This window comes from Vigna unguiculata, chromosome 5 (assembly GCF_037176805.1).
Source record: "Vigna unguiculata cultivar grain cowpea cultivar isolate G323 ecotype 2 chromosome 5, ASM3717680v1, whole genome shotgun sequence".
Lineage (NCBI taxonomy): Eukaryota > Viridiplantae > Streptophyta > Magnoliopsida > Fabales > Fabaceae > Vigna > Vigna unguiculata.
The window spans coordinates 17,099,206-17,126,026 of NC_140796.1; the positions used below are offsets into that span (position 1 = coordinate 17,099,206).

Genomic DNA, 26,821 nt, shown 5'->3' on the forward strand with positions numbered 1-26,821 from the left:
CAAACCCTGTCGTCCGCAAACCCTAAGCCTTTCAAGGTTTAGCCGCCGCAGAGATTCCGCCACACTGTGCTATCTTCTGCGTTCAACGTCTTCTGCTATCTTCCTTCGCCAGACGAACCATTCCAAAAACCGTTGTTGTTGCTGGTGACAAGAGAAATTACGACTGCGACGACAGAAGGGGGTGAGAAGAGAAACTACCACTGAGTGCGGGGAAGAAAGGAAAAAATGTTCAAATTTTCGACTAAAAAACCCTTCGCCATCTAGAACCACTCCTTGTCGGTGAGAAGACAAACGACGACTATGCGGAGAGAATGGAGTGAGAAGTTTCTCTTCGAGTGAGTGCACGGGAAAAAAGAGAAACTGTTCAACTCCTCCACTAAAAGCCACGTCTGAATGTAAAATGTTTTTTATAAAATTAATATTAATTTGAAAAATAAAATTCACCTGTACATATCACCTCATGGAGTCAAATAAGGGGTCATGATATGAAATCAAAGTATCATTTTCCATTTAAAAAATACATATAAATTATCGAAAACTTTCACACGACCCGTCAATGAGTTGGATTAAGACATTGAACCGTCAACCATTGGGTCACAGGACGGATTGTGCATGGCTGGCCCTAACCCATTTAATAGTTTTAAAACGGTTTGGCCCGTATAGATTCTGAAATGGAACTAGTTCCTTCTTTCTCTCACACATAGCACGCAACCCATTCTACAGAGCTCCAGAGAAGAAGCAAGTGAATCCAGGGGGAAGAACCGAGTGGCGACCACCGGTGGTCACCCACGAAGACGAAACCCATGGCGCCGGCGGCGAGCCACTGACGACGACGACCCAGGTTCGCTCACAGTTTGGGAATTTTCCCCCTTTTTGCCCTAATCGTTCTCGTTGTGTTCTTGGTTGGGATTTGACGTCATTCCGTGACTTCGCAGCATCGATAAAGCTAACCCATACGGCGGCGGAAACCCACGACGGCTTTGGTCCACCACGGCAGCGACTCTCTCTGTTTGTTCCAGCTTCGGCCTCATCTGTTTTGTTCAAAATATAAGATTATTCTATCTGCTGCTCTGGGTATGTTGCTAACTTTTGCAGACATTTCGATGTTCTATCACTTGGATTAGATAACATAATTTGGAGTTGCGTATGTTTGTTTGTTTGTTGGTCACATTATAAGCTTCTATGTATCTCACATTCATAATGTTTATTTAGGGTTTTAGAGCATAGGAGAGATGGGAGCGAAAGGAAAGAGAAGGAGAGAGAAGAACTACAGGATTGCTCATGGTGGCTACAACGGCCTCCCTCCGCCACCCAAACCTTCTCAGCTCGATGCTTTACCTTCCAAACTCCGGCAAATCATGTCTTTCTCTCAACGCCCAAATGGTCCTTCTCTTTCTCCCTCGCCTTCAATCTCTTCTTTTCTGTATCTCATTCGTCTCCCATATTTTCAGGGGCTAATGGGTCGTCGAAGAACCAGAATAACGATGAGGGGCATGTCCAAAATGTAACCTTTAATCACCTTTTGTTTTTTCAGTTTCTTGCTCGTTATTTAATTGTATATTTGCTTGTCTTAGACTTTTATAAATGGCAAAAGGAGACTTGGGTTGCTGTAAGAATGTGATATTTTTTATTATCTGAAGTTGCTTGTTTGCTTAATGTAATTGAATGTGGGCACATGATATGTTTGTTGTCTCCCTCACTGTAATGGTTTATGATTCAGTGACTCTTGAATTGGGTGAATGTGCACATTACATGTTCAGTATTTGCTTTACACTTTCATTAAAGGTTTTAAATTGCGGTGCTGGTTGTGATTTCATTGCAATTGTTGATGTGGGAAATTGCGGTTTTAAAAATTCAGTGACTCTTGAATTTGTCTCATTGCGGTCATGGAAATTTCAAAATCCTTGTCAAAGACCTTTTTAAAATCGTTTTTCAATTGTTTATCACTTGTTTTGAACTTGTTTATACTCTAGAGTGTAGTCCTGGACTAGATGCAACTGAAGGCATGTTGGTTCTTTTGAGGTATTTGATAAAATACAATTTCAGCTTAGATAATAAAACTGCAATTGTGAGAGTATTTGTCACAGTTTGTCATCATTAAAGAATTTATTCTGAATAGATTTTTATTTATAATGTTCTGTGTTGTTTATGTATTGGGTGACTTTGTTTTGCAGAAGACTATTTCAAAGGACAAAGGTGATGTTCGAACCAAAGATGTGAAAGAGGGGAATACTAATGGACAATTGAAGGAGCTTCAACAGATGGATAGGAGTGAAGAACAACTTGTGGAAAGTGGTGCAGTTGACAAGAAAAAGAAAAAAAGAAAGAGGAAGGAGGTTAAAGATTTGAGGTTTGAAATGGAAGTGGATAAAACAAGCTCCCAGTTAAAAAGAAAGGAGCGTAAGAAAAAGTAAGTGAGATTAAGCCTTCATATTTGTCTTTTTTTTTGTGAGTTTAGTTTAGAGAAATTCACTTTGGTGCTTTCTATCAGAAAGTCTTTTTACAGATTTAATTATCTTTTTCTTATCAGTTTTTTATAACATTGCTATTTGCTTCAAAATGCAAATGGTGCATTCAAAAAGAGTATGAAATGTTGGTAATATTGGAACACTCGTTGATGTATTTGTGGCTGTATCCGTATTCATGTCTTAATGCTCATTGTCATTCTAAATTCTAAATTTAAAATAAAACGGAATAGAGAAAACAAATGACTTTTAGTTATGAGACATTAATGGTAAGATTATATTGGACATTATTGAAACCATTACTTTATAAACCACAAAATGTAAGTTTGTTACATGTGTTTCTTTTTTTCTTTTAATTATTGAAACCATTACTTTATAAACCACAAAATGTAAGTTTGTTACATGTGTTTCTTTTTTTCTTTTAACCTCCATTTTTATCACAAGTCTATGTTTTATTCTATGTAAAGGTATATTCAAAGTCAACAGAAGTAGATTTGTTTATGCCAATGCTTATTATCCTCATTCTATGTGAGAATTTACCAATATGCATAAACAAATAAATGTTTTTTTCACACAAATAGAACACAGTCTCTTTTTTTTTACCTCAAACAGCACAATGTAGGTTTTATTTACATAAATAACACACTTTTACTGAGCTAGTTCAGAGTTCAATTACCAGAAACTGAATTCTGAACGTATTTTTTGATTAGGTGCACCAAAAACGTGTTCGGAATTTGGTTTTCTGGTGACCGAATTCTGAACTAGCTCAGTAAAAGTGTGTCATTTGCATAAGTAAAACTTACAATGTGCTGTATCGGAAAAAACTTGGGACAGTGAACTATTTGTGTGAAAAATTCACAACTAAATACTTTTTCTTATATTTGAGGTAGCTAATATGGCATTTGAAGTTGAACTTGTGAAATTTCTTTACACAAAAAGAGTAACACAGGACATTGCTTTAGCTCATCGTTATCTCAATCATGATAAATCCTTCAGGTACTTGGAAGCAAAGAAGAAGAAGCGCAAAAGTTCTCATGAAGAAGAAATGGACTTTCCTGGACATGAAAAAATAGAATTTGGAGATATTGTGCAAGCCCCACCAAAGTTATCTGTTCCTCCAAGGGTAAGTAGCTGAATTTTAAGCTTTCCAAAATGGATGAGGCCATAGTATTATTTTCCTAAAATATTTTGTTTGTGTAATGAAGGCATTCAAGAATGCTTCCCAAGAGAGACTTAGACTCCAGGCTATAGAAGAGTACAGGAGTCGTAAAGGATGGACATCAAGGCCAGGAAATCACCTTCTTCCTCCTGTCACTACGTTGGATTCTTAAATCACTGTCATGTTCTTCCATCTTGTCTGCCATGCAGAGTAGTAGTACAAATTACTTGAACAGAGAAAAGAAATCAACATGGTTTCTCTGTTTTTTTCTTGGAGGTTGGTTTATCTTCATCCAGGGGCAATTCATGTTTTTTATTTCTGATGACACATTTTTACATGTGTTGAGGTTATTTTACACTGTAATCCTGGAAATCCAATTACTAAGCTAATTGGTTAGCTAAATTTTGTTAGAATATAAGCAAGATATCAACTCAAACTTCTGTTGCTTTTTAGATTATGTATCTAAATTCATGTTATTGTTTTTACCATGGATCAATACCACCACAAAAGTGAATTTAGAGTCTGCTGCCAAATTTTTATTAAGCCACCATCATGTTGCAAAATCTGAACCCGTGGTTGACTAATATAATAGTAATCAAAGAAGAGTGAATATCAACCATGGTTAACATTTGCGTTTATTGAAACGAGGGATCTATTTTTGAGAAAAGTAGTATTGATTTTTTTTTTTTATATTAAACAGCAAAGATAAACTGGAAGGGGAAAGGGAGAGGTTGGAAGTAGTTTGAACTCTCTGATGCAATCAATGAATGCTTTGGATATTCTGATAGAAACCGTTAGGATTGTTAGCTTTAATTCATGGGGTTTCATTGCATTGCAATCGTTGTTATGCTTATTTGTTCCGTTTTTCTAATGTGACAATGGATGTGGGCTATTGTGAAGAATCTATCTGTTAGGCTTATGTTGGTTGACCAAGCTAGTGGTCTTCCTTTGGGACCAATTATCAAACAATATTGTCAGCGATTGTAGAGATCATGGTTTCTTTAGTTGTGTGCTTTCCTTTATATACTACATTGTTGTTATTGTCCAAAGCTGTCTATACCGTATATTGTACTTATTCCTTAAAGAAGTTTGAAGCTTCCAAGTTTTGTGTGATTGTTGCTAAGATTTAGAGGAAGATCCTTTTCACATATTTGTGGGGGTTGCATTACCTTGTTGCGTTTGGCAGTGTGTATCACTAAAGTAGCATATCGAGCAACTTGAGCTCGAGTTGGACCTCGAATCCACCATTGTGTGGGTGGAAAGGAAGAGAGAGTGGTGAAGCGATGGTTGATATTTTTTTGTTATTCTTTTTGAATTATGACATCTTATTTTGTTATCTGTTGAATGTTTAATTTCAATTATTTACTCAAATGTGACACTGATTTAATTATTATTTCTTTTACAAATATTATTAAAATTTCATTTCATCCTCACTTCTATTTTATGAAAATCTATTTTCTACATTTTTAAATATAGGCGGGGTCAGATAATTTGTAATTATTTTCCAGTTGAGCTCTCGAATCGTAACGGAAGTAATGTTTTAACCAAGTATAAATTGTTTATCACCACTCATTCTAAATGTATTTTAAGCAAAATGACAAATAGCAATCTTACAAAATCATCAACTAAATTTTTTTTTATCAAATCAGTCAAAAAAAAATTCATTGGTTTATTTTCATTCATGTGAGAAGAATGCTTACAGAAGAAAACATTTCAATGTTAAAATTTGTCAAGGAAATCCTTTGTCAGAACTTGCGATAAGATTGGGCTTAGTTTATTTATAAGACTTCAGTGTACTCACAAGGTTCGTTTTTTTATGTGCACACACATAATTGGACAAACTAGATCAACTTATTTGTCCAAAGCTAAAAAATGACAGCTCAATGAAAAATGTTTACTTGTAAAGTTTACTATTTGATAATAAAAAATTAATCTCTTCCTTTTTTGTATGAATCACAGTGAATTTCATATAAATGAAAATTTCACATTTACCAAAAACAAGATCAGTTTTCAGTATATGAATAATGTAACTTTCATATTACAAGTTATTTTGGAAATTTGAATTAGATATAAACTCACCTCTTACAATGGTGTCTTCCCTTATATCACCATTTTTTTACTCTATCCATTTCATAAAATTATAATTATTACTAAAAGAAGTATAAAAATAATATATAATTATAATTATAATTATTACTAATAACAAATTAACTTTATAATCAACTCCCTAAAGTCAACCCAAAATATCCTCCATCCAATGGACAAGACCGTTTAGAAGTGTGTGCATCACCAACCCAATGTTAGAAAATTTCAAGATCTTTCAAAAGCAATTTGTTATTAGTTTTTTAAAAAAAAAATACCACAAAAAACAGTCGTTACAAACAATTGATTATTACAAATCTTATCAATACATAAACAGTACTAGTGGGTCCTCCATTATGTGCGTCCTTGTACTTTTTACAAGAAAAAAATTCTTGAAATTCACAAATATATTTATATCCCTTAAAACAGTTTATTATTTTATTTTTAGTGTTTAGTAATACCAATGAGCCGAGCTAACAACAATCTTGTTTCAATTTGGAATGAAATTCTAGTCCATGCAGCATTTTGGGAAGTAGTTTAAAGATTTATTTGACCTTTTCTTGCTGTTACAATAAGAACTCATGAGTAAATTATTTAATCATGAGTTTGAATACCTTGTTCATATAAAATTTGAGCTAATTTATTGCAATTCTAAAGAGTTGTCTAAATTTTAACCAAGAGCTTGTTGCACAGCAAAAGGTGTGGTATCAACTTTTCCTTCATATCCCAACACCATCTCAACAATCATTTCAGCAGTCCCCAAAGCCTGGAAATTTCTCCATAATCAGAAAACTATCTAAATGTTCGTTCAGATTTCAGAGAGCATGCAAAGTACCGTACTAATAATGTAAATAAGCAATGCTATAATGCTATTCTTTAATGAAAAATATGACAGTTGTTTTCAGCACCCAAAAAATCACTTCCTTACCACTTTCTCTTCACCAATCTGAAATGCAGTTTTACATTCTGCTTCCAGATTGGTCATTCCGAAGGAATGCAGGAAGAAATATTCGGAATGCAGATAGCAACTGTGGAAAAATAATAAGTATCTGAGAAGTGAGAACTCACCAATGAAAGCCCAGAACCTTCATGTCCAGCCGCAAGGTATACATTTGACAAGCCAGGCACAGGCCCAATCACGGGCTTCCCATCAGGCACTAAAAGGGTAAACATTATGCAAGTCAAACATATGTTGTGTACATAGGTTTTGAAAATGTAAATAATTATAAATAGCTGCATAAGATGGCAAAGAGATGTTGTGACTCACTGTAAGGTCGTAGTCCTATTCTGACTTTTCTACTTGCATTTAGATCTGAAAGGGAAATGGCTTTCAATTTGGGAAAGAATTCTCCAACTCGTCTCCAGATGTAACTGACAACAGACTCGTCCAAGTCGGTGTTGAAACCAACAAATTCGCGACTACTCCCTTCATGGTGAATAAGATTTTGGTTTTGTACAATAAAAAGCAAAAAAATGTTAAAATTCTAAAACATTGAAGAAATTGAATCAACAGTAAAACTGGATCTATTTCATGAAAACTGAAAGCTATAAATGAAGGAAATAGAACAACTGTTCAGCCAAGAGATCATGAGCTGTTAGATTAATTATTTAATTTTGTGGATTAACATTAATCAATAATTATAAATTACTCTTAAATCATCAACATATTAATTATGGTCAACGGTTGTAATTATGGTATTGAACTAATTGATGGCCATAGTATTGGGCTTTGTTTTTAGAGTAACTCATCATGGATTGGATTATCCAGTTTTAGTAGATTGTTTAGAGTTCATGTTGTACAGCTATCTTAATTATGGCCACACTTACTCCACCTACATATGTGACCTCTTTGGGGTTACCTTAATTGTAACGTTAAGTACTAGTAGTTTAGTGTACAACAACTAGTAATATGGTTAAAATTTATATATATATATATATATATATATATATATATATATATATATATATATATATATATATATATATCCTACAAACCACTTTTATAAAGTAGAGCTAAAATAAAGCCTAAACCTAAAATTTAAGAGCTCCTATCTTATAGCAAATCATTTCAAAGACAAGATTATTCAAAATAAATAGTAGTCAAAACTTAAAAGCAACATAAGCAGTCATCCGACGTATAGATTATTAATATGAGCTTCTCCATTGCACAAATATTATTTACACGGTACACAAAAAAATTTACCAAGAAGAAGATTCCCCGCTGTATCAAAACTTGCTACCATTGAAACAGATAAGTCCTTTTCACAATCTGACGATTCTAAACCAGAAATTGTTGGGTGGTTGAGATAATCTGCCTCCATCACGCCATGATTCAATGCAAGGAAATTGAAATTTTGAAGCACAAGTAGGTGACCCTTCAAACCAAATAGAAAAACATTGGAAAATAATGTAGGAATCAATAAAATAAACTGATCATCAGAAATAATTTGATGCATTTGAAAGGAATATACTAAAGATACGACTTTGTTATGTTTGCATGAGCATGTCGTCAACAATAAATAACTAGCTTTATTGTTCCTTACTAAACAGGATGATCCCGTATGAAGAAGAAAATCATGGAAGGAAAATTCATCAAGTAGACAAAAAGAAAGAGTAATAGAAACATATTGCATGACTAGTTCATATTAAAAACACACTTAGCTTTGAAGAAAAAATTACAATCACACAAAAATAGGACCCAACAGAAGCCCAGTCCAATAGTAAGCAAACTATCCAAAAATGGAAGAGATACAAGACACGCCAAACAGTCTTGTCACCAAGAAGAATGATGCAACAGTTCATTTCAAAGAATGTTGGACTATCCCTTGGACTAAAATCTGAACACAACATATAAAAGACAGACTGGAGAAGCACAAAAATCCTTTTTTAGTAAAAGTTAGTTACAATAATGGAGAGTTTCTGAAATTTATTATAATTCTAGTATCTATCATTTTCAAATTTAGATAATCACAATATATGACAATGCACCATTTCAAAATCAACTTAATATTAGAATTAGTTTTAAACCAAACAACTGCTCAATTTAAAACTAGTTTGTTTTAGGAGACATTTGTGTATTTGATCGGATGCCATATTATAGACTAGTTCTAGAAATTGTCAAACACCCCCGTGATATGTATAGGTCAAACAGAATTCTGAATAGTTTGGATGTGTTTGTCTGCATGTCCAAGAATGCAGAAATGGGAATGAGGTGATGTATATATGTGTGAGAGGAATTTCCAAATAAGAGCCCACAGTAAGGTCGCATCTGTTATGTAACGTAACTGGTTAATAGATGGAAAATAAAGTTAGCCTTGTGGAGCCTTTGGTCACAAGGTTTCTCAAGGAGTTTCATGCAAAAATCATAAAATATGACTCACAAAACTTAGGACATAACATGATATAAATTGTCTATCTATAATAGTCATGCTTTACCATTATAGACATAAAATGACGTACACCAAGATTATATCGTTTTCTATTTATTTATGCATGTTTATACGTATGCTTGAGAAAAGTTTCACAATAAATCCAACTCACTTCCTAAGCAAAGTGGTGACACTGAATGTACTTGTTTAATGCATCCTGATAGTCTCTACAGGTGTTCTTGCATTGTTCCAATCCAACATTATGGATGTGCATGATCATCAAGCAGTTGCACACACACTTGTCGTTACTGCTCACTGACTTATCACATTGTCTAGGTGCCTCGCTTGAGGTCCTGCATTCTTGCATGCATGACAAATTTTCATATGTATGCAAGGGGATAAATATTTCCATGGTAATTTTAACTGTCATGTCATCATCATGTGAAAGAGTGTTGTTTATCAGCATTGTGGCGACCAAGATGCAATGCACGGTTGATAATTTGATAAGGAAAACCAACTTTAAGATATTAACTATGTTTACTAGCATGTAAATATTGTAGACAGTTCATATCACTTTTATATCAAGTTTAGCTTATTTGACATTGATACGAAGAAAAAAAAATGAATTACTTATCCCACATGTTTTTACACATTATTTTCATAAAGCATCACAAAAGGTGGAAGTTTTTGCATAGGAAGATCAGTTAGGAGCATTGACCTTGCCTTTATGTAGTGGCATATCAATTTAGAGTGACACACTTCATGTCCATTCTCTTATATACACTAACGGCATGGAATATCCTTGGCTATATAGTTAATTTTCCAGACATGCACATATCAAGGACCTTCGAGCAACATTTTCCACATTACTGTCTCCCTTTCTCCTTCCTCACCTCCTCCTACTAGAGGTGAGGAATCAAGAAGTCATAAAATTGGCACTGTAATCAACCAAGCATGCTCAAAATATACAGGATGTTACTAATTAATTACAAATGCCAAACTTAGAAGGACTGAACCGAATTTATTCTAAATTTTATGAAGATTAAAAGAGGGTAGATGTAGGTTGTTGGGTCACATACAAAGAAGGCCAAAGGAGGAACCATTGAGAAGAGTATTATATGTTTTTTTGGCCTGGTGGTGAGTGAAGACAAGCGTAGGGAGGCCTATAAAGACATTGCAGGAGTTGGTTAAGATTAATCTCATGTTAATATTTTTGAATCTAGTGTCTAACTAAGCAAATGTTGTCTTGTGATGTGATCCATGTAGTAGATCTCACCAACTAGAATAAGGTTTTAGCTGATGTTTGATACAACTGGTACCAAGAATTAAGGGAATTCACACAAGAATACACAGAGATAGAGAGAGAAAAAGAGCATTGTTATTCTATATTGATTACATAGAATTCGAGAGTCTCAGTACTCTCCTCACAACGAGTTTCCAAAAATTGTTACTGCAGATATGCATAGCTATTTATACCCATTAATTCCTAACTAATCCCTGTAACTCCCAAGTTAAGCTAACTGACTTGTAGGTCAATTGGGTTTCTTATCTTCTTATTCCTTCTATAGAACACTATAGTAATAAGCTCCATGTTCCAAACAACGTGGAAATAGAAAAAAAATCCAAAACTATAAATCAAATTCCTTCGAAGTTCCAACCAAGAAATGGATAGTGTTTTTCAGAGAGGAAGTTTGGATTCCTTTGAAGAAGAACTACAATATTGCAGCGCACACACTAAGTGGTTCTATAAATCTCCTTTTTATGTTAGAAACTTTTTTCATAAGAGACTATGAGAACAAGAAAGAAAATTTTCCTAAAAAATTCCAAACTGTCACAACTTGAATTGAAATTACAAAGTAAAATGTAATGAAGTGCATCATGGTAAATGACAGTATTTGGAAAAACAGTGAATGAATTCCTATATTAGCAAAGATTAGAACATCTTCAAGCTGTATATAAACACACCTTTCTGGGCCTTACTGGAACATGTAGTTCCATTCCCCAGTTTTTAAACAAGTCCTGTATCAAACCACCAGTCCAACAACCAGCTGCAACTATAACTGCTTTCTTGCTGTATAGTGTGTTCTTAAAAGTCTGAACAGCTTTAACCTCCCCATTGACATCTGACCTGAGAACAAAAAAAAACAAAAAACATTTAGTCAACCAAATTTGTTCCCCTACCAATGTTTTAAGTGCACGGTCAGGGCAAAGGAAAGGGAAAAAACTAAACCTGATAAAACATTTCACCGGGTCATTATAAAACTCTGCATATCTTCCTTCAGATGCAAAATTCCTGTTAGCCTACTCTACACAATAACAATAAATTTACAATTGTAAGTCTGAAGTCATATAGAAGCCTGTGGCAAGTGTTTACTTGAAAGAGTAATCCACACAATAAGTTGCAATTGCAAGAGATATGCAAAATGAAAACATTGATAACTATTTGAGTTGCAATGCAAATAGAAGATATACAAAGATAAAAAGAAGCAAGAATACAGAACCTTTTCAATATATTCAACAGTACGATGAGCATCCAATTGGCAGTCTACTGGTAGAAATGCAGCTGCACTGTCTTGGTCCACCAACAGATCAGGTTCCTCTTTAAACAAATCGCTACTACTCAGGTACTCCGCTTTCAACCCAGTCTCACAAAGTTGCTTCACCCTCCCTTTTAACATGTCTGACTCCGCATCACTTCTACCAATTAATAGGCTTCCTGCAGATCAAAAGATGTCACATCAAAGTTATGACCTGGGGAAAGGAGGCCTAAAACTTTCATGACTATAAATAACAATTCTTCGCCTCCTTCATAATACTGCGTACAACACTTATAGAAGACTGTATGGTTCTGACAGCCTTAACTGCTTCAGGACAATCTCATAATCCATAACACAAAAATACACAAGCAAGTCTACATTTCAAATATAGAAAACAGAATGATGTAGCAAATTATCATGAAATACAGAATGCTGTCTCTCTTGTTACAAACAACATAATGTTCCTCTTTCAAATGATGCTCTCTGAAATCAAACAAGTGCTTTCGGGAAAATGTTATGATATGTAGTACCATGGCTCCAAAGGATAAAAACTAAAGATGCAACCAGGTACAAGACCTCCCTATAGCCTTATAGTCAGTCAATCTTCTGGATTGAAGATGAAATGACCTTGAACAAGTTCCCAGCATATTTCACAAGGGTAGTGCCCAATACATGCATGCTATCAAACAAAAACAAGTCATCAAATACTTTTGACAATCCTAAATATAGATGTGTTTTTCATTTGTTGGAAAAGTCTACATAACATGATTAAAAGACTGCATACAGATTTGAAATTCATAATTATAACAATGTTTAATTATGTTTTAAATCCCTGAAATTTAGGACTATTCTGATTTTGGTTTGCCAAATTTAAAAGAAGTATTTTGTTTAGTCCCTCAAAATTGAAAAATATGGTTTTATCCCAAAACAATAAATTTGAGGGGCTAAAAATATGTTTAAACCCTAGAGCCTAAACTTTAAACCCTAACTCTAACTCCTAATTCCTAAATCCTAAAAAACACATTTTAGTCTCTCAAATTTAGTAATTAGGGACTAAACCCAATTTTCCATTTTGAAGGACTAAGAAAAGCTTCGTTTTTTTTCAAAATTCGGGAGACCAGAACCAGTAAAAATATAATTAAACCTTATAACAAAAGCAGACACTCTGTTTTGCTCATCCAACTCCTACAATGTGACATCAGCACCAATGCCTCATAATTGAAATATGAAAATTATATAAGAAACTTCAAATCGGACAAGCTAAATTGGCATGAATCTCTTCCAAATTGTCAAACAGAAATTTATAGACAGAGGTATCAGACCAGATTTTTTCCAACCCAACTCCACCGCAGGATCCAAGCCTTGCTCTTCCAGACTCTGTGCCAGTGTTGTCCAGAGTTGATGGCTCCTCCATGCAAGATCCCATGTAGCACTTCCAGGGGTTTTGTTTATCATCCATAGATGTCCCTGCCCTAGAAACAACCAGCTCAAATTTCAAATCAAAGGGGGAACAAACCCAACAGTTAATTAAAACTCAGCACATTGTTTCTAGTTCTGCAATACAAAAGAAAACAAAAAATATCGTATTTAATGCATATTTGGATTCACAAAAAGACTATCAAAAATCGCAACGAAATCCCAGATAGCCTCACCTAGTCCCCCACCAAAAAAGAATATGAAAAAAAATGACTTAATGCATGTTCGGACTCATGCAGGAATATAAACTTCTATTTGGTTTCACAATGGACCGTCCAAAATTACATTGAAATACCAAATTAAGTGAGAGGTAAATATTCACATGTTTAGTCTCAAAATGATAAATTGATTCCAGATCCAAAACTGATTTCGAATTAAAACAGCTTTAAATAACTTTTTTGGATAAAATATTGTATACCCAATTTACCTATTAATTGTATTTATAATAAAAAACATCAAAGTATAAATCACTTTCATTAAAAATCTTGCCAGCTCCGAACCAAACAGGGTAGATAAATAAGTAAATCCGTGTATGTGTGTATTTTCCAAAGAAGGGTTATTGCTTTACATGGTGACGGTTATACCTGCGCCAGTGGCACCGGAACAAGGGACAGCCTTATCGACAATGGCGACAGAAAGGTCGGAAGAAAGGAGAAAGTGGCGAGCGATGGTTAAGCCAATGACGCCAGCCCCGACTATGACGACGTCGTATGTGTGAGAGGAAGAAGAACAAGAAACCGAGAATGGACTCTTACTGGGCGTGGATTTGTTTTTCCAAGAAGGAACGGAAGAGAGGGTGAAGTTGTGGCTGTGGAGAAGGTTCAGATTTGGGTTTGGGTTGGGAAGAAATGCAGAGAGTGAAGTCATCATTGTGCTGAGTATGTTACTTGGATCAAAAGGTTTTTCAACTTTCAGAAAGAGCAAATTTGGTTGATCGCATTGACCCTTTTATTTCGCTTGAGCCACCGAGATGGATCTCGGTTACTTTTTTTATTGCCATGGGAAGAGCGACTTCTCGTGAATAAATATATATATATATATATATATATATATATATATATATATTTAAAAAGTAATTTGGTTCTAGTTTTGGTCAAATTTTTTTACTTTAATTTTATTTTTTAAATTATTTTCAATTTTATCATATTTTTCGTTAATTTTATTCAATTAGATCATTTTTCTTAACTTCGTCTAAATAGTTGTTAACGTAGTCAGTATGATTGGTTTATGTGATGTGAAGCACTGTTTAATGACGTATCCGTTATTTTACTAGGTTGGTCTTTTAATTTTAATTAGAGAGTTTTAGGGTTTATAATTTGTGGAATTGGGTTTAGGGATTTTTTCGTGGATTTGGGAATTTTTTTGAATTGGGGATTTCAGAAGCTATACCCACCATCAAAGATTGCTTTTCGTGATTTTCGTGGAATTGAGTTTTGGGGATTTTTGTGAAAATTTGTTTACGAAGGTTCTAGTTGTTGTTGTTGATCGCGGAGGTAGAGTTTGTATAATTTTGTAATTTAGGATTTGTTTAATTTTGAATGGCCAATATGGGAATGAGCTATTAACATGAGAGTGTGTGAGTGAACTTGAAGTACGAAAAGTGTGGGCATTAAGCACATTGTTGCTTGGATGCTTACCTGGAGGTAGAACTACAGCTGGGGCTTACGAGTTCACCGGTGTTATTTTGATGATGCTGGAGAAAAATGTTAGACAGAATATAAACCTGTCAACTAAGTTTAAAGCTACCCTTTAGATGTGGACAGCAAGAAAGAGCATTTGAGATTATTGATTTGGTTTATAAGAATGGATATCGTGTTACAGTAGAAGAAGTGATTCAATTTCTTTTTGAGAGAGGAAAGGTATCAGAAGCATGCAAAATGTTGCTTTTTAGTTTGAAAAATCATCAGAATGTCGATATTAATTTGTGTAATGCAATTATTATGAATCTTTGTAAAATTAACAAGGTCTCAGAAGCATTTAAATTATGCTATGAATTGGTGGAGAATGGTTTATGTCATGAATTGACATGTCTAAATGATCTACTGGCTGCTTTAGGGGAAGGGGGAAGAAGAGAGGAAGCCATATTTATATCAAAGAGATTACCAAGACTGGAGAATTTAGATGAATCTAAGGGAAATCGTAGCTTTAAGAAGTTCAGAACTATTAAAGTGTGAATTGTGTTTCCGACTGTTTCAATGTTATGTTTTCATCTTTTCTGCTTTGACGGTTGAAAGTTAAAATCATTAGCTTCTACAACTTGAAGATGATCTTTATTTGATAAAGTTAAAATCATCAGCTTCTGCAGCTTGAAGATTATCTTTATTTGATAAAGTAAATAGTTTGATGTCATATGGTGGTATTAAGATGATCGACCTTGTGCTATAGTAGCCATGAGCAAACCAGAAGGTGATACAATAAGCCGATCCTTCCCGGTTAACACGTAAGCCACAAAATTATACAAATCCTACCTCCATGAATAGATAGAACTCTCCGCAAACAAATCTTCACAAAACGAAAAACAATCTTTGATGGTGGGTCATACACAGTCTCTGAAATCTCCAATTCCAAGAAATCCCTAAATCCACAAAGAATTCCTAAATCCAATTCCACAAATTATAAACTCTAAAACTCTCTAATTAAAATTAAAAGGTCAACATAGTAAAATAACGGACATTTCATTGAACAGTGTTCCACGTCACATAAATGAACCACGTTGACCACTGTACCGTTAAATATCTAGATAGATGAAGGAAAAGGATCTAATTGAATGAAATTAACCAAAGATAAGAGCAAATTGAAAATAATTTCAAAAGTAGGACCAAAGTAAAAAAACTTAACCAAATGACTATTTAATATATATATATATATATATATATATATATATATATATATATATATATTACAGCGATATATTTGTTGTGATATTTTGTGTTAGATTGATAATTTAGTTTTTATATTTATATTTTTGTTTTGTTTTGTTTTTTATATTTACTTTTTATTTAATTTGAATTCTCATTTTGATAAAAATTACGTAGGTATCTTTGTGATAAATTAACGTTAACCTCCGAATTTGAAAGTGTTACATATTGAAGTTTAAGATTTTGTTCATTTTAAAAGATGAATTTGAAGGAGAGTGAGATGATGAATTTAGTAGATTAAAGGGTGAAGTGTGTTGTTTTCTTTAAGAAATTTGAAGGTGAAAGTGATTTGAATGATGTGATAGATAAAAAATAAAGTTTTAATGTATTAAAATGTAATATTACAATTTTGCCCTTAAAGTTAAAATTATTATATATTTTTTATTATTAATATATTAAAATTATATTTTTTTTTATTATTATTAATATATTAAAATAAAAAGTTTTAATATATTAAAATATAAGATTACTATTTTACCCTTATGGTAAAAATTAATATATTATTATTATTATTATTATTTACTACTACTAATATTAATTATAATTATTATTAATATTATTATTTGTTATTGCTAATTATTTTTATTTTATTATATAACTCACCTCTAAGAAGAGCAAGCTGAAATTACATTGCACCTCAAATGATTTCACGTAAAGTTAATAAAACATATCAGGGAGAATATGGTAAAAGTGTATAAAATAACCATAAATCTGCTTTTATAAACGACATGGATTTTGATGATAATCTCGCAATTCCATCGTCGACTTCCCTCTTAAATCATTGCATGTGAACGTGAGAAATCAACCTTATTTTCATCTTTGCTAATATACAACTATAATTAAATCTTCTCAAACGAATAGAGCATAAGTCTTTTCTTTGTCAATCTTTAGATCATTTTTATTTTGAAATTTCTATAATTTTGACAAGGTCATTCAAATTTGACATGTAGAGATTTCAACTTGTCGCATTTATCAAAATAAAAACTCAATTGATTTAAAAAAATTGAAAGAAAGCATTAAATAAAAAATATATAAAAATCAAAATAAATTAAAAGTGAAGACATATTATACTTTTAAAGCTCGAAGGTAAGAAGAAGAAGAGAGGAGAAGAGAAGTGAACACGTGAATTAACTTTTTATAATTGTTGACAAACGAATAGGGGTGGTATAGAGGCTGAACCCAACGAGCCACTCTATCAGTCCATATTAAAAGGAACTGGTTGGGTTGAAGATTTCAACCTACCAGCCCGTTCTGGCTCATTTCGTTTAGCCCGTCAATTTGATGGGCCAAAATAGGGACCAGCCCATCCTGACCCACTGACCCATTTTTAAAAAAATAAAATAAAAATAATTGAAAAGATTAATTTTTTATATTATATTTTTTAAATTTTAAATATATAATAGTATTGTAATTTAAATCATTAAAGTCTACAAATTAAGTTTTAATTATTAGTTATTATTGAGTAATTTAACATGTAAATGTAATAATTATTTTAATTTATCTAATTAAAAACATTAACTAATCAATTAAAAGTTTAAAAAATATTTTATTTGATTAAATATGTTTTTAATATTAATTTATATGTATATATATAAATAAATTTTAAAAATTAAAAAAATTAAAAATAAATGAAAAAAGTTGAAAAGAAAAGAAAAGAAAACTGATGGGTCAGTCTAGTTCGATCCGTTAATCCATCCTGTATGGGTGGGTTATGATTATTGACTCGTTTCTGTTTGACGAGTCAAGTTAAAATGGATCGAACTAACCTATTTTACCATCCCTATAAACAAGGTAAGGAGCCAAAATAGTGATAGAAAATAAACGAAAAAAAAATGATGTTATACCTCAAAGATATAGAAAAGAATATGCATAAAGTTTATCTTTATCTTTTTCTTTTTCATTGAGGAGAGAATTTTTTAGATCGAAATTTTTTTCTTTTACCATGATGTGATGACTTGGATTGTGGACCATCATTTTCTTTTTTTTGCTGTTATTCATTTTTTTTTGTCTTGTTTCTTTTTTTGTTTTTCCTCATGCACATTTTTACTTTTCTTGCACCGTCACTACAAAAATAAATATTTTTAGCGGGGGTTATATTTGGCGTTTCTGGGGTTTTAACCCCCACTAATGGTTTTACCAGGGGTTTGAAATTTCCCCGGAAGAGCAAGCGTGGCTAACGGATTACCGGGGGTTTTTAGCAACCCCTGGAAGTAGCGTAACTTACCGGAGGTTTTGAAAACCCCCATTAATGTCTGGGGTTTCAAAAACCCCCATTAATGCTTGGGGTTCCGAAAACCCCCAGTAATGCATGGGGCTCTGAAAACCCCCAATAATACATGGGGTTCTGAAAACCCCCAGTAATACCTAGGGTTCCAAAACCCCCCATTAATTCCTCGAAAACCCCTATTAATACCAAAAAGTTAATGTTCATATTATTATAATATTGCTATAATGCTAAAGTTGTACTTTCTTGATAATTGATTTATTTAGTTAATTATTTAAGTACGAAAAGAACCTTATTCTATAAAATTTCCTATTTATTACTTAACATTTTGGTACCAATCAATACAAATAAGTACCAACAATAATTGTAAAGTCAACTTGTCCCCACGCTTATATTACTTACAGTCCCACACAAATTGATATATCTTACAATTAATTATATGTACTAAAAAGGAAAACCACAAAAATGTAGGAGGAACCCAGCAGTTGCAACGGGTGAATGAAGAGTGATGCACAGGGCGTTAGTACAAGAAGCTACAAAATTATGATGAGCAAACAAGTATGCAACAGTTAGATTTCAGTAGCTGAATCAATTCTGTTTGATGATGCCTGAGAATATCCTTTGTTAGAGGTGATGGATGATCCTACTTCTCTTGTGCTCCTGTAGGACATGCCCTCTATTTTCTTTCTCTTCACACGGCTCTTAACAATCTCTTCCTTTTCATATCTACAAAGGAAAGGAATGTGCGCATACGTGAAGATCCTGAGCCATGGCCAGTAGACTCTTTGCAGCTTCTTTTCAACGTCAGCTTCTTTGCAGCTACCTGAAATGTGTACTTATTGGTTAAATCGAATCTGATAAAGGGCTGCTTTCCCCTTAGCAAACTTTAATCATAAGATTAACATGGAAGCATTTTTCTTTAATCGATTCCATCAACCACTTGCATGTATGAAATATAGATAAAATGATCAAATATATGAGGAACCTCTTCTCCAATAATTGTAATGTTTGGATGAGTTTGTAAAGCACATTCCAGTGTAATGTGTGAAGCCGCACACCCCATAAGCCGCACAACTCCAGACAGATGATTGCATGTTTTATTGCTTGAAATCTATTCAATTATGAAATCACACACATTCACGATGAATAGAACACTCAACAATTAGGACATTTGCTTTACTAAATTAATATTTAAAATTATTTCTAGTATAGAAATTTGTAAATATCATAATACTAAAGGAAATTGAAATCATGAAGAAAAAACAAATTTAAGTAAAGTGTTAGAAAAAATTTACAACGTACACTTCCAAAAAAGAAACAGAGAAAATCCACCAATAGAAAGCTTGCGAAAATAAATTTAAGAGTGTTGTAAGATTTACTCAGTTGTAGGAATACACTTACTCGAAGAACTTCTAGAGAAGAGAACTTTATAGAAGAAAGGGTTCTCAAGACTTTATTGAGATAGCGAAAGAATTGCAAGAATGAGATCAATGTACAAAATGAAATGAATGTTATTTTATGGCTAAGAGTTTCTTGCCAAATGTAGCTAACTACTGATCTAACATTTCAACAACTTTAACGGGTGTTGCTGAAATATTATATCAAAGAATTTTAAGAAATTTTGAATGTTTTGTTGGAGAAACTACAATGCATCCGGTGCAATCAGAAGTATGCTATACATGTTTCTCCCTACGGGACATACATAAGTGAAATGTTTCCTAAATATTTCCTTAACAAATAACTGGTGATAGAAAGACAAATTACAAATTTGTAGCATTATTTAAATTTAAATATGTAGACTAGAGACCAGAACCATATAAGACTATAAATGATCGAGTGCTTATCGTCATTCACCTTGCAAGCAGTGTCAAACCCAAAAATTGTGGGAACTTATTTGCATTTCAAATCACCATCAATGGTTTTAGGGCATCCAATTACACGTGTTTTCAAATTTTTGCTCCTGCATGGATCCATATTAAAGCCTTGAACAATCAGAAACATTGTACACATTCATAATTGAAATGTCCTCTTCGCATGTAAATACTATTACCATCCACTAAATTATGTAATAAGTATACTGATAAAAGGAAATGGGTCTTGAAATGTAAATAAAAATCCAACGAGAAAACATTACTTCATACAAAAACATCCAAGGAAACATTATAATTTATACCAACTAAGACATACCTGAAGTTCTCAGCAAGGAGGCATGCATTGGTGTTTGAGTCATCACCACCAATAACAACAACCCCATCCAAGTCTAGCTTCTTAACTGTTTCTTCGACTTGTTTAAACTATGTTATGTAATGTAAGTACTAAGACGAATTAATTGAATACTAAACATGTAGCAACATAAAACTACCTGCTCTAGAGTTTCAATCTTGTCCCTCCCACTGCAAATCATGTCAAATCCACTCTGCCAACAGAAATGATTATTATTAGATGTCAAATTATTATAATGATTATAAAAAACAATAATGGTGTACTCTTACAACAGATTATGACGATAGTTTCTACACACTCATTTTCTTCCCTCTATCTCTCACTAGCACTTATCTTACTTCCCTCGGAACCGGGCAGACCTGGATTCACTACTGTCAGGTAAGTTTCAGTCAGTCAAGCCTGCAGTCATTATTCTAGAAAAAATATTATTCTGTTTTAATAACTTAATAACTAAAAAAAAAGTTAAGGGTCGTGATCCAATTTTCCTGCTCATTAAAGCAGGGAATTCTCATCCCGAATGCTCAGATTTCAAAATGTGTTATAACTGACAGCGCTGATTTACTAATATTCTATTCTAATATCTTGGGAGTAGACTAAAAGTATTCGAGTGTATGTTTTTTTTTATAAATAATTTAAAGCTTATTTATATAAAAAGCTCCTCCGGTAATCTTATAGTTATATAATTAAGATGTTGGACCTGCAAACAACAAAATATGAAGAACAAATAAGTATCCTCATAAGTGTATTTAATACTGATAGCACATGAACAACACAAATACATATCTCAAATACACAGAGAAACACAGTTATTTTTTTCTCTTGTTGTGTAAAGTAATAGATACCTCAAGTATGAAATCAGTTAGACCTTCAGGGATAAGAATGACACCATAATTGTAATTAATTTCAGCTCTTTTACAAACAACATCATGGTGTAGATTAAGGCCAACAAACAATTAATCATGGTGTAGATTACAGTGCTAACAAAATATGAAATTAGAAAATGTTACTTCCTACAATTTAGCTAATTTAAGGAGTTCATATGTAAGGGATTATGCTCCAGTTAATCAAGTAGAGGTTCCATGACCCCCCTTAATGGTTACACTTCTTTGTTGCAAGGTTACAGGTTTCAAATAACAAGGACTAAAACATGGATAATTATATTCTTGAGTTGACTTAGGAAAGTGGCTGAATAACAACAAACATGGAAGGAAATTTCAGATGAAAACATCAAAAAGTAGCTACATTTATTAGGATATATCTAAAGTGAGATATGCATATATTACAATGTAGGACATTTATTTTAGACTCAAGCAGTGCAGCATTTCTGTTAGACCACAAAAATGAGGAGTCAGGAATAAGCTTGTACATAATGATTTGGCAGTAAAGTTTTATCTGAGTTTAGTACAGATAAATCATTCAATCCCTTTTCTCCAGTGCTTCATGGTTGACTGAGTTAATGAATAATGTTTAAATCAGAACAAAGTTTCAACCAGAATAGTCGAGAGAAAAATGCATTTACGCTTCCTTTAGGAAGAGATGAACAGAAAATAAATAGAACAGTGTGGCACATTCCAAAGTTCACTGTGAAGGCAAAAAGATAAAGAAAATTAGGACTACTGGTAAGGAGATAACTTACAAATCCCCAACCATTTCGGGTGAACTCTTGACCGACAATTCTAAAGTCGCACCGGCTTGAAAGGAAAAGTTCTATGTAAGCACGCTCATCAACATATGCAGAACCACCACCCTTTTGGGGACCATTTTTTAGTGTTGTTGCAGTTTCTTCCGGTGTTTTTAGAGGAACCAGTCTGGATTCATCAATACCAATTTCCTCAATCAAATAAGTTCGAGTAAATGAACCCTGCAAGTAGCCAATAGGCTCTTTGCTATTTATTAAACTGTCAATGCCTTTAACAAGTGAAGAAAGTTGTTGCACTGTGAGGATTGATGTCAGGCTAGCTGTGTAACTTGAGTTAATTATTAGAACTACAAATAACCATATAAGCAGCACAAAGCGACCAAGAGTGCTCACTGTATTTTACCCCTACGTAGTACAGAAAAGAGTATTTCATAAACCATGTGTAGTCCCATGTCAGAAAGAATCACAAGCCAATTATTCCCCATTCTTCATTCACAACCTGGTTGTCTCACCATCATCCTTAGATTCACTACAATCTTGTTTGTCTTATCTCACCAAAGGACTCATAGAGTAGACAAGAATCTTTGGCATCCAGGCAGCACAGATAGATCTGCAAACCTGTTCATTTGACTAGTACAATCACACATAACCCACACACACAGACAATTTTTTTAAAGCTAACACCTCTTTTTTTTTGTGATATTATATATATATATATATATATATATATATATATATATATATATATATATATATATATATATCAGATTCTTCAATGGCTCTTTAAAGGTGCACATGAACCAAAAAGAAAGAGGAGCAGCAGTAACAACTTCAGTATCCCTCCCAAAAGAGTATACACAATAATAAATTCATGTATCATGTACACAATCAAATAGAGTATACATTTCCAGCCAAAATCATAAATGAAAAATAATCCTAAGGACAAATGAAACATGAGCAACACCAAGCCAGAATGCGCCAAGTAAACATCTTAATTCACAAATTTTTTTAGCTTATCACAGACATGCTGATATCATAAGCTTATCATAAATGCAAAATAATCCTAAGGATGATTTAAACATGAGCAAAACCAACCAAGCCAGAGTGCATCCAACACAACTTAATTCACACCCTTATATTCAGCTTAACACGCACACTTAATTTAAAAGTTAATAGCAAATTATTTAAGCAATTAAGACATGATGGCGGTTCAACCTCCAGTTGCGACAACGCTCTCACGGCAAATGCGACGACTGGCGGTGGCAATGCTCGTCGGAGAAGGAGGAGTGGTGGCTCTATTGGACGTAGCAAAGGTTTCCTATTTTAGGGATTTGCAAGAAGGGGATCAACGAACTTGCGCGTTGGAGACGAAGATGAAGATGGAAGGGCGTTGGTGGCACCGATGTTGGAGATGCGTTTCAACGATAACAGTGGGCGGCAGCGAAGTTTCTCTTTTCTTCCATGGCCAAGATCTAGACTTCACATCAAAAAAACTTCATAGCGCAGAATGCCAGAGAGAAAATGAAAATGAGCCAAGTCGCAGAGAGAGACGAGGGAGTGAAAATGAGTTAAGCGGGAAAGAAAAGGCGAATAGATAAAAAATTTTAAATCAATAAATTTTACTGGGGTTTTTAGAAGCCCCGACACTTTCTGAGGGTTTCTTGAAAAACCCTCGACACTTTCCAGAGGTTTTTAAAACTTTCATTATGTTTATGTTTACTTGGGTTTCTTTAAACCTCCAACAATAAACCTCCATTAAAATTAAATATTTTGGTAGTGCGTTATTACTTCGATAGAGAAAGAGAGATTAGAAACATGTATAATGAGAACGTAATTTTTTGAAACTGAACTTATTCCAAACATATGTACATGAGCGTATTTATATACAAGATATGGGATGAGGTTGTCAACTATGGTCAAGTATTAACTATAGTTTGACCATTAGCTATTCTATAGTTAAGCACTAACTATCAACAATTAACTCAACAATTAACCGGTGAACACTAATAGACCCCCGCAAACCCAAGGTGAAAGTAGAGAAACTTTTCCATTGAGTTTATCTCGTTGGAATGCTAACCGAGGGGATTTAGTGAGAACATTTGTCCATTGATCAAGAACAGGAATATGAGCAATCTGTAGTTTTTTATGTAAGACCGAGAAAAAATAATTATATTTTTTTTAAGGAGATTGGAAGTGAGAGGAATTTTTAAATTAAGAAATAAATAATTTTGTAAAGGTCAAGAGTAGCATAGATGATTAGAGTCTTATTTTGTGTTGGTGGTCAAAGGTTCAATTCTTTCATTTTGAAGCAATTCTATTTAAATATTGTTTTATAATTGCTTAGAAATGCTTATGCATGCTTTTGGTCATGACTTATATTTTATAATTCATTTGGAATGTATATAATTTTATTTGTTTGTTTTACTTGAATACATCGAATGCGTGAATGTTATTGTGGGTGGATATGGTTTGGAGTGTTGGTTTGAATCTTATAGATGGTGAGTTTAAACCTTGGCTAGAGAAAAATGTAGAAATTTTGATTTTCTTTTCGGTAATTTCGTGATATTGACACCTATGAAAAAAAATTGTGTAACTTATTATTTTAATAAATTTTTTATGGACTATTGAGGAAAATAGAGAGGTTGGAGTGAAAAAAAAGTTCAAAAATTGTCGACAGCAGGGTTCAAACCTGTGCGGGCACAACCCAACAGATTTCAAGTCTGTCTCCTTAACCACTTGAACATATCGACACCTATGAAAAAAAGTTGTGCAACTTAAAATTATTTTAATAAATTTTAATGATTTTTTATGGACTATTGAGGAAAATAGAGAGGTTGGAGTGAAAAAAAAGTTCAAAAATCGTCGACAGCAGGGTTCAAACTTGTGCAGGCACCACCCAACAGATTTCAAGTCTGTCTCCTTAACCACTCGAACATATCGACACCTATGAAAAAAAGTTGTGCAACTTAAAATTATTTTAATAAATTTTAATGATTTTTTATGGACTATTGAGGAAAATAGAGAGGTTGAAGTGAAAAATAAAAGTTCGGGTTTAGATGAGAAAAAGGAACATGTTGACTAGGAGAAGGGAGAGAGAGAGAACAAATAAATAATACGACTAATTAAGGAAAACTAATTAACCATAAACCCTACACATGTAGAGGATGGGAAAAACAAAATCGTCAACAGTAGGGTTCAAACCTGCGCGGGTGTAACCCAATAGATTTCAAGTCTATCTCCTTAACCACTCGGACATATCGACACTTACGAAAAATTTTAATAATTTAATAAATTTTAATAATTTTTTTATGGAATATTGAGGAAAATAGAGAGGTTGGAGTGAAAAATAAAAGTTCGGGTTTACATGAGAAAAAGGAACATTGTGGACTAGGAGAGAAGAAAGAGAACAAATAAATAATACGGCTAATTAAAGAAAAATAATTAAATCCTAAACCCTAAACATGTAGAAAATGAAAAGATAAAATCATCGACAACAGGGTTCAAACGTACACGGGCAAAGCCCAACAAATTTCAAATATGTCTCCTTAATCACTCGAACATATCGATACTTATGAAATAGAATTTGAAACTTAAATTTATTTTAATAAATATTAATAATTTTTTATAGACTATTGAGGGAAATAGAGAGGTTAGAGTGAAGAATAAAAATTGGAGTTTACATGAGAAAAAGGAACATGTGGACTGGGAGAAAAGAGAGAGAACATAGTTGGTTTGGAAGGTCACATTGGATTGAGAGCAAAGGAGGGTAGAGCAAAGCTAAGGTGATCTCAGAGCAGGAATTCCAGGTAAGGGGTGTTGAGCTTTGTTCTTTTGTATTTTTTGTATGGATATATGTTGTGTGTAGTTCTTCTGCATGGGATTGAAAGGGAAACGTTCTATTTTAATTTTTCCGCATTGGTTGTAATGGAGTATGGGTTAAAGTAAGGTTTTGTTGCCTTGAGAATGGTTAATCTTGATGAATTGGGTGAAATTTGTGATAGGATGAATTTTGTTTTACTATGTGTATGCGTTCATGGTGCTAATAGAGTTATTCTTTTTGCCATATTACAAAATTGGGATAAAAGCAATAAATTATGTCCATATTATATATATATTTTCTCTTGGAATCTGATTTTAGGGGAGATGGAAACCTTTGGATGGTAAGTCGATCAAATTTCATGATAGCTTGTTGTGTTAAAATTTGTGCTCAAATGAGATGAGAATTACAATTTGAGTATTTTTGTATTTTATTTGAATTGGAGCTGAGAATTGCTTGGAGCTACTATTGGTCAAATTGGATTAAAAAGGTATGAAAGTAAAGTTAGATGGATTATGGTGTGAAAATTTTATGATAATGTTCTGGTGCAGAAATAAGTGCAATATAAATTCATGATGTTTTATTATTGAGTGTTTGAGTTAGTATTTTGGGTGAATTGGTGTTTGACGGTGAAGTATTTGCATGAAGTAGAAGGTTTGGAAGTAAGGAATGGATTGCTATGAAGTTTGATGCATTTTGAATGTGTTTTAATGTTCCTTTGCGTTTGTGTGCCTTAAAAATGTCCAAAGTAGGTGTAATTACGTTCTTTTTCGTATTTCTTGGTATATCTATGTGTCGTTAGATGCTAAGTGCTGGTCTTAAGTGAATTTACAAGAGTTCTGGCACTAAGCGCTGATCTCTAGGCTCTGAGCATCATGTTTTATGGGAGGTCTGGCACTGAGCACTGGCTTCT

General features: G+C 33.3%; 3 protein-coding genes and 2 non-coding genes across 6 annotated transcripts; 1 reads left to right on the forward strand and 4 right to left on the reverse strand.

Annotated features, from left to right (window-relative positions):
• The first annotated feature begins 651 nt into the window (after positions 1–651).
• LOC114183340 (coiled-coil protein) lies at positions 652–4,109 on the forward strand. The gene is made up of 7 exons (XM_028070335.2): positions 652–841; positions 936–1,074; positions 1,213–1,383; positions 1,452–1,504; positions 2,175–2,410; positions 3,462–3,588; positions 3,671–4,109. Exons 3-7 carry the CDS (start codon positions 1,233–1,235, stop codon positions 3,794–3,796), a joined length of 693 nt encoding a protein of 230 aa, XP_027926136.1. The 5' UTR covers positions 652–841; positions 936–1,074; positions 1,213–1,232; the 3' UTR covers positions 3,797–4,109.
• Positions 4,110–6,177: 2,068 nt separating this feature from the next.
• LOC114186330 (uncharacterized) lies at positions 6,178–14,095 on the reverse strand. Of its 2 annotated transcripts, none has more exons than XM_028074395.2 (9): positions 13,672–14,095; positions 12,934–13,083; positions 11,576–11,790; positions 11,305–11,375; positions 11,040–11,202; positions 7,910–8,081; positions 6,974–7,132; positions 6,775–6,863; positions 6,178–6,472 (listed from the first exon to the last, which is right to left on the reverse strand). In XM_028074395.2, the coding sequence occupies exons 1-9, from the start codon at positions 13,955–13,957 to the stop codon at positions 6,377–6,379; spliced, it is 1,401 nt and encodes a 466-aa protein (XP_027930196.1). In that variant the 5' UTR covers positions 13,958–14,095; the 3' UTR covers positions 6,178–6,376. The 2 variants fall into 2 exon arrangements, with proteins under 2 accessions (XP_027930196.1, XP_085530176.1); XM_085674050.1 differs by having other exon boundaries at positions 12,934–13,078; positions 13,672–13,895.
• A 4,498-nt stretch (positions 14,096–18,593) lies between these two features.
• On the reverse strand, positions 18,594–22,490 carry LOC114184415 (glutamate receptor 3.3-like; the record flags this gene model as incomplete). The annotated part of the gene is made up of 6 exons (XM_028071723.2): positions 18,594–19,052; positions 19,215–19,340; positions 20,084–20,189; positions 20,417–20,523; positions 20,592–20,645; positions 22,089–22,490. Coding segments are annotated over 4 exons (633 nt in total), but the record flags the coding sequence as incomplete, so codon positions are not given.
• Positions 22,491–24,759: 2,269 nt separating this feature from the next.
• On the reverse strand, positions 24,760–24,841 carry TRNAS-UGA (transfer RNA serine (anticodon UGA)). The gene has a single exon. It is a non-coding gene; the product is annotated as a tRNA-Ser (tRNA).
• Positions 24,842–25,271: 430 nt separating this feature from the next.
• On the reverse strand, positions 25,272–25,353 carry TRNAS-UGA (transfer RNA serine (anticodon UGA)). The gene has a single exon. It is a non-coding gene; the product is annotated as a tRNA-Ser (tRNA).
• Positions 25,354–26,821: the final 1,468 nt, after the last annotated feature.